The 9,031-nt window shown below is 29.7% G+C and overlaps 1 protein-coding gene across 1 annotated transcript; it reads left to right on the top strand.

Annotated features, from left to right (window-relative positions):
• The first annotated feature begins 1,396 nt into the window (after positions 1-1,396).
• Positions 1,397-8,734, top strand: LOC142223382 (uncharacterized). The gene is made up of 3 exons (XM_075293264.1): positions 1,397-2,521; positions 6,942-7,511; positions 7,583-8,734. The coding sequence occupies exons 2-3, from the start codon at positions 6,951-6,953 to the stop codon at positions 8,042-8,044; spliced, it is 1,023 nt and encodes a 340-aa protein (XP_075149379.1). The 5' UTR covers positions 1,397-2,521; positions 6,942-6,950; the 3' UTR covers positions 8,045-8,734.
• Positions 8,735-9,031: the final 297 nt, after the last annotated feature.

Raw genomic sequence — 9,031 nt, 5'->3', positions numbered from 1 at the left:
ATTTTTTGCCAACATTTTGAATTTTATACCTACAATCAGTTAGTATCAAGTTTCTATAATAGTTTTACAAAAATTTAGCTCAGAAAATTTGAATGAAATGAAAATTTGATTGTAAGATTGGTTGTACAACTAATCTCATTACAATTAGGAAAACTTCAAACTGATTTTATAATGGATAATTGTACGCCGCCGCCGCCAGAGGCAAAAATTTAGTGTCAGCCTCCGCAGACAAAATGGGTCGGCTTCATTCTCTGATTCTGACATACCAGTTTCCGCCACAAAAACTACTCCAACCACCTAAATTTCAATTTGCAAAAAAATAAAACTTTCAAAGATGTAACAGGTTGGTTGACAAGTCCCCGGTCTGACACATAGATGGCGTCGCTAGTATTAAATGCATATTATTTTTATATAGTACCAACCTTCAAATGATTCGTGTCAAATTTGACGTCTGTAAGTCAATTAGTTTGTGAGATAGAGCGTCTTTTGTGAAGCAACTTTTGTTATTGTGAAAAAAATTGAAAAAAAGGAATTTCGTGTTTTGATAAATAGTAATAAGATAATCAGATTTTAATTAAACAGAGCGAGAGTTAAGATTTTTTGGAGGGAAATTTGTTTTTAAGGTAAGAGAATTCAAGATAAATAGTTTAACAGCTAATTTCTCATATCCCAAACGAATGGTTTCGACCGACTGAAATCCCAAAAACAGCTGATTTTCCTTTATAATTTCAGCTGTTTTTGGCATCCTAGTCGAAAGAAACATTCGTTTCGGATATGAGAAATTGCCTGTAAATTGGGGATTTAAGACGAAAGCGTATTGAACAAGTGGTAGACAAATACTGATAACACAGAGTGGAATCGATTCTTAAACTCTCTCTCTACGATTGCTTTTTATGTTTTCGTGTTTAGATGACCCCTTGTTTTTAACTATGGCGAAAACTATTTCAGTAAGATTTTAATTGCAAAGAGTGAGAGTTAAGAATTTTTGGCGGGAAATTTGTTTTGTTTTTTTGGAGCAAAAGATGATGAAAGGGGGAGGGAATACAAGATAAGTGGAGTACACACTTATTAGATAAAATGAACACTCGTCCGACTTACGCCATCAAAAGCACAAATGAATTCAATACAGTTAATTTTTTTTTATTCTGCATATAATATATAGGAAACTGTTAACTAATACATAGAATGCAAATCACACCGTTCAAACAAATAAAAATGCCTTTGGCGCAATATGAAGTTCAACTTTCATCAAAAAAATTAGTTCACTTCAACTTCAAGGGTCCTTTTTTCAGGATGTACTATTCCACTTGAAAAATACCTTTTTTGTACATTTTAAAAATTGAATTTTCCATCCCTGATACAGAAATAACAAACTGTCTGTGCAATGGCATGTGTACAAAAATTTCATTGCATTTTGTGTTGAGAGGAATCGGAAAGAGAGAGATAGAGGGATAGAAATGCATTTTCGGCAACGGTAAAGTTGAATTTTCCCAAAAACAGAAAGTACGGGAAACTTCCGCCAGATTATGCAGTGAATAAGAAAGTCATCGACAAAGAGAAATGTCACGTTAATGCTTCATCCCCAATTACATTTCCTGGAAAAATCAAGCAAAAGGCGAATACTGAAAAACACGAAGATGTCAAAATGCTCAAGTAAAAAATGTAAACAAATCGCAAATAAAAGCCATAAGAATCCGACATTCTCATAATCACCACAGCCATCTCAGAGTAGCTCCACATCATTAATTTCATCACTGCATTTTTGCACATATCCCAGAAATGTTTACGCATCAACCCCCAAAAAGCTAAAAGGCCAAACGTCTGTTGTTGTCGTTGTCCATAGCAGGAATCCTTAATCCTTGTATCCCACAAATCGTATACAGACACAATAATTTTCCCAAACACTCTATGTAATGGTATGTGTATACAAATTTCATAGCATTTAATATAAGGAGAGGTATCGGCGAGAGCAAGACAGGGAGAGAAATGCATTTTCGGTAACGGTAAAGTTGACTTTTCCCCAAAATAAACTGAAAACTTCCGCTAAAAGATGGAGTGAATAAGAAAGCCATCGACAAAGAGAAATGTCAAGTGTGCTGCCTATTGGCGGTGTGTATAAATCGAAAAAGGAGCAAGGGATATATTGATGGGAGGATGTCATAGATGAAAATAAACAAAATAACAAGAACAATGCGATACAAGGGAGAAACATCTACAGACGTTTTCGAAATACGAAGAGTGTGAGTGCAAAAATATTGGCCCAGCCACATAGACAGATATTAAATTCATGGGATACAAACAATTGAGCAAAGGATACTGCAGAAACGTCTGAGGGGTGAAGAAAACATCTTTAAAATTTATTTGAAAAAAATTTTCCAAATAAAAAAAAAATACAGTGGAAATTATAAAAATAGTGATTATTGAATAATACAAAGTGTGTGTTCCCCCTCCACCTCTAATAAATTCGAAAAAATAAACAATACAAGGAGTACTAAATTAAAGCAGCATCAAACTGGAAAAAGTAAGAAAATCCTAGAACTCTCTTTCGAAAGAAGGACAAAAAAACGGAGAATGAACAATATTTTTATAAAATTTATAAATTACAATAAAATTATTATTTTTTTTTGTGATAAAATTAAAAACATCATGGAAAATTAAATAAAAGTATTTAGCATCCTCTCTTACATAGGGGATGGCTAGAAAGTTTTGTCAAATCATAGCAGCATTGAAAAGCGTGTGAAGGAGTGCCAATGGCCAGATGTTTGATATTATGAATTAATTAAGTTGCTGAATTAAGTTAATATTTTTGATTTTTGTTTTCCATCCAAGGTTGCCACAGTCGCTAGAATTCTACAAAAAATGGTAGATTTTTTATTGTTTGATAGATTGGTAGAATTCTTGATGTTTTGGTAGATTTTGCAAAATATTCCTGTCCAACTAAGAGGTACTTCACAATACTTTTTATAGAAATAAAATTTTGACAAAATTTTCTATAGAAAAAATTTACAATGTTTTCTATAGAAATAAAATATTGAGAACATTTTCTATAGAAATAAAATTTTAAGAAAATTTTCTATAGAAATAAAATTTTAACAAAATTTTCTATGGAAATAAAATTTTGCCAAATTTTCTATAAAAATAAAATTTTGACAAAATTTTATATAGAAATAAAATAGTGACAAATTTTCTATAGAAATTAAATTTTGAAAAAAATGTTTGACAACATGTTCTTTAGAAATAACATATTGACAAAGTTTTCTATAGAAATAAAATTTTGAAAAATTTTTTATTGAAATAAAATTTTAACAAAATTTTCTATAGAAATAAAATCTTGACAAAACTTTTTATAGAATTAAAATTTTAACAAAATTTTCTATAGAAATAAAATTTTGACAAAATTTTCTATAGAATTAAAATTTTAACAAAATTTTCTATGGACAAAAAAATTTACAAAATTTTCTATACAAATAAAATATTGACATAATTTTTAATAGAAATAAAATTTTGACAAAATTTTCTATAGAAAAAAAAAAAACTTTCTATAGAAATTAAATTTTGAAAAAAAATTGACAAAATGTTCTTTAGAAATAACATATTGACAAATTTTTCTATAGAAATAAAATTTTGAAAAATTTTTTATTGAAATAAAATTTTAACAAAATTTTCTATAGAAATAAAATGTTGCCAAATTTTCTATAGAAATAAAATCTTGACAAAACTTTTTATAGAATTAAAATTTTAACCAAATTTTCTATAGAAACAAAATTTTGACAAAATTTTCTATACAAATAAAATATTGACAAAATTTTTAATAGAAATAAAATTTTGACAAAATTTTCTATAGAAATAAAATTTTGACAAAATTTTATATAGAAATAAAATAGTGACAAAATTTTCTATAGAAATTAAATTTTGAAAAAAAAAATTGACAAAATATTCTTTAGAAATAACATATTGACAAAGTTTTCTATAGAATTAAAATTTTGAAAAAATTTTCTATAGAAATAAAATATTGACAAAATTTTATATAGAATTAAAATTTTAACAAAATTTTCTATAGAAACAAAATTTTGACAAAATTATCTATACAAATAAAATATTGACAAAATTTTATATAGAAATAAAATAGTGACAAAATTTTCTATAGAAATTAAATTTTGAAAAAAATTTGACAAAATGTTCTATAGAAATAAAATTTTGAGAAAATTTTCTACAGAAATAAAATATTGACAAAATTTTCTATAGAATTAAAATTTTAACAAAATTTTCTATAGAAACATAATTTTGACAAAGTTTTCTATACAAATAAAATTTTGCAAAATTTTCTTCAGAAGTAAAATATTCACAAAAATTTTAATAGAAATAAAATTTTGACAAAAATTTCTATAGAAATAAAATAGTGACAAAGTTTTCTATAGAAATAAAATTTTCTATAGAAATAAAATATTGACAAAATTTCCTATTGAATTAAAATTTTAACAAAATTTTCTATAGAAACAAAATTTGGACAAAATTTTCTATACAAATAAAATATTGACAAAATTGTAATAGAAATAAAATTTTGACAGAATTTTCTTCAGAAATAAGATATTCATAAAATTTTTAATAGAAATAAAATTTTGACAAAATTTTCTTTAGAAATAAAATATTCACAAAATTTTCCATAGAAACACAATTTTCACAACATTTTTTATAAGAAATAAAATAAAGACAAAATTTTCTATAGACATGAAATTTTGACAAAAATATTCTATAGATATGCAATTTTGCTATTTTTAAGTTAGCCTGCTATCAATGCAGGCTGGTTCAATGTCCAAATCATTCAGACTAGAAATTATTACAATATTTATTCGAGCTTATTGGACAGAAAGATTAAGGAAATTCCCTTAATCTTCCTGTCCAATAAGTTCGAATAAATAAAATTTTGACAACATTTTCTAAAGAAATAAGATTTTGGAAAATTTTTCTATAGAAATAAAATGTTGACAAAATTTTCTATAGCAAAAAAATTTTGACGAAATTTTCTATAGAAATAAATGTTGACAACATTTTCTATAGAAATAAATTTTTGATAAAATCTTCTATAGAAATAAAATTTTGCCAAAATTTTCTATAGAAATAAAATTTTGACAAAATAAAATTTGGAATTATTTCTTCTTCTATAGCAAAAAAATTTTTGTTTTTGATCTCAGCTTAAAGCCATGCATTGACTAAACTACAAGTGTAGCTTAACCAACAGAGGAAAAGTATGTTTGTCAAATTTATTTGGGCAAAGCCCTATAGACTGCAAGATGGTTGGATGTACAGCTGTTTCGGAATTACCACATTCCTCATCAGCATCCTCTACTGGCAGCAAAACTATCAACCAATTATCAGAATAAATTCGGGTAATTCACTCAACCCAAAGTGAACTACACTTGAACCTCCCGAAAAAGGGTTTGATAGTCGGCTACTGCCTAAACAAATTTGCCAGCATATCTCTTTTCCTTTGCCAAACTCAAATCATGGATTTGAATGTATTTGGCTGGGTTTGTTTTTGAGCGTGCTTCCTCTATCTTGACAAAATTTTCTATAGAAATAAATTTTTGATAAAATTTTCTATAGCAAACAAATATGACAAAATTTTCTATAGAAATAAATTATTGATAAAATTTTGAGAAAATGTTCTATAAAAATAAACTTTTGAAAAAATTTTCTATAGAAATAAAATTTAACAAATTAAGATTTTTTTGTTTGGTAGTTTTCTCCAAAATTTGGTAGATTATTATTTGGCTCGAGTGGCAACCGTGGTTCCATCTCGGAATTATGATGAGCTAACACGAATCATTTCCAAGTACTTTCAATTTGAGACTTAAAAATGTAATTTATTCAAAATTGTCTTAATTCCAATAGAACATATACAGGGTAGCTGACATAAAGAGTTTAGAAGTTCACACTAGCATATCTGCAAAATGCAAATATCTGCGGAATGTGTTAAATGGCTCGGAAAAAGAACGAGGCCACATAAAGAGGAAACGTAAAAGCAAATGACCTGGGAATAGTAGCTAGGACACATAGGAAAGTCAGCTTAGAGAACGCAAAACCAATGGAGGCAACGCTGCGAGTTCGATGAGAATTGAACTTAGAAAACGCAAAACCAATAGAGGCAACGGGCCGAGATGGGTGAATGGGCATGGGAGACACATGTCCGATGTGGTCCGTTGCAAAGGTCGGAAAAGTGACGAAAGTAGTGTAGTGTAGGAGGACCATTGGAATAATGATCGGGTACCTAGAAATGAGAGCACATATGTTCCGAATAGGAGAAGTACACTAGTAGAAAAAGTTTCGTTATATTAACGAAATGTTTCGTTAAAAGTCAGCTAATGAATCAAATTGATTAATACAACGAAATTTTTCGTTATTATAACGAATTTTCTGCCAATCAACGTAACGTTTCGTACTATTAATGAACATTTTTCGTTGGATGAATTTTAATGAAATTTTCTTTGTGTGTAGAGGATGGTACATGTAGGATGTGTTTTGAGGATGATGAGACCTTGGAACGTTACCTTTGTCATTGCAATGCCTTTATTAGTTTAAGAGTTAACCATATCGGTGAAGAGGTGATTGGAGATATTACTCTTCTCGGGGCTCACCATGTTATTCCATGTATGTCTCAAAAATTTTACACTAATAGAAAAAATTACGTTCCAAAAGCGTGAACAGACGGTAACAAACTGAAACGGGAACGTTCGCGAAACATCAACAAGGAATGTTCACGGTTTCGTCCACGGGCGATCACGATTTCCTGAATGGCTTTCGTTTTTCGTTGGCCGGACGACCGTCTTAAACTATTCTCTACATGTTCTTATAGCAACTCCATAAAAATCACTCATAACATCGTAGAGTTCCATTTATAAGAGAAATTTTCAAAATAGATTAAACGAATATTTTATTTACAGTCGGAAAAAATGCGTAGTCGTACCGAGATGGTCACCACCACCTTCGTCGATTCCGAGGACGATTATAGTGATGACGATGACTCTGAGGAGGACTGGAGACCATCGGCATCAAATAAAAATGGTAAAAAACAAAAACATCACAAATCCGGTGGAGGTTCCTCGAAGAAAGGAAGAAAACGTAAGGGTGGACCGGCTACGGCGGGAAATTCGAAAAATGCTACAAAACGTAAATCCGCCGCCTATGACGACAGTGATGAGGACGACGAAGATGATGAGGATATGAGTGAAGATGATTATGAATATGAAACAACGGCTACCGCCACCAAGAAACCACCCACGAGTTTACCACCCAAAAAACAATTCTCCGAGAAGAATAGCTCTTCGGGCAATGGAACAGGAAGCACTGAGGGTGATACCCTAAAACTCTTGGTCTATATTAAAGATTTGGCCGGAGACTATGGAAAAAATAATCGGTTGTGTTTATGGCGTAAGGATAATAATAATCTCTTACAAAAATATATACGTGTCAAGACTTCACCGGAGGAATTTCTCTTCACTTCAAGTTCAGTGGTAAGTTTTGATAATCGACACATTTCCAAAGTGAGTTATGAGTGTCTTTTTTTTTTGTTTTGTTTGCACAGTATTCCAGCATGGATGATAAACGTATTAGCGATTTCTATGAGATTAAAGTAAAGTCCTTGGATTCCAGTAATCGTCGTGTCAAAATTATCAATACCTCTGAACTAAAGAAAATCCTTTTAGAGGCTACCAAAAAGAAGAGAGCAGCACCTTCACAAAGTGAAGTCCCAGGTGATGAACTTAGCGATGACATAAGTGAATCGGAATTGGAGAAGTGTGAAGAGAATGCCGCCAGTGAAAATAAGGAAAATGTCAAGAAAAAGAATTTGAAAATGAAATTACTTCAGAAACGTAAAAATCATCCGAATGCTGATGATGATGATGATGACGAGGACGATGAGGAAGATGATGATGAAGATGAGGAAGAGGTCGTTGAAGAGAACGATGAAGAAGAAGATGATGGTAATTTAGAGGATGATGACGATGAAGATATTGAGGAGGACGATGAAGGGGATGATGATTAAGAAACAGAAATCATTAGGAAAAACAAGAGTGAACCAAATCAAAAAAAAAGAAACTCAACGACATTTTTTATGTTTATTTTAAAGCAAAGGCCTAAGGACCTAAGGCGGTGGATGGTATTTCGTACAACGAGCAATTTTAAAATCACGAACAACATTTCCAAAAAAATGTAAAGTGTAGCCCAGAGAGGGCAGTAGAATGACAAAAGCAGATTTTTTTTGTGAAAGTCAATTTTTATCCGATAAAAAATCAGGACTATTCTCAAAAATCGATGGACGGTGTTTTTTGAAACAAATAACCGGTTTTCACACCTAATTTTGAAGGGAAAATCGAATTTTATTGTCATAGAAAATTAACGAAAACATAATTCGATCATTTATTAAAGGATGGACATACGTTTTTTAAAACATATGTACGCTGCACTGCTTAGAAGTGATTTCATTGGAGTTTATTAAAATACCAACTCTTTCATCAAATCCGGCAATCTAGTTAAAGACGATAAACCGATGCATCGGTTTTGATCACTAAAAGATAAACCGGTCCATCGGGTTTGATTACTCTATTCGGGAGTGCAATCACGATTGTCACAGTTGATAGAATTTTACCAAAAATGGTAGATTTTTTGCTGTTTGGTAGATTGGTAGAAATTCATGTTCAGGTAGAATTTTTTATAAAAATGAAAATTTGATAAAATTTCGACAAACTTTTTTATGGAAATAACATTTTGACAAAATTTTTTATAGAAATATAAAAATAAAATTTTGGCAAAATTTTTTATAGAAAAAAACATTTTCTGTAAAAAAAAATCTGAAAAAATTATATAAAAAATAACAAAATTTCCTGTAGAAATACAATTTGACAAAATTTTCTATAGAAATACAATTTGACAAAATTTTCTATAGAAATAAAATTTTGACAAAATTTTCTATGGAAATAAAATTTTGACAAATTTTCTATAGTAATACAATTATGACAAATTTTCTATAGAA

The sequence above is a fragment of the Haematobia irritans genome, chromosome 2, assembly GCF_050003625.1.
Source record: "Haematobia irritans isolate KBUSLIRL chromosome 2, ASM5000362v1, whole genome shotgun sequence".
Lineage (NCBI taxonomy): Eukaryota > Metazoa > Arthropoda > Insecta > Diptera > Muscidae > Haematobia > Haematobia irritans.
This window is presented reverse-complemented; position numbering and strand designations above follow the sequence as displayed.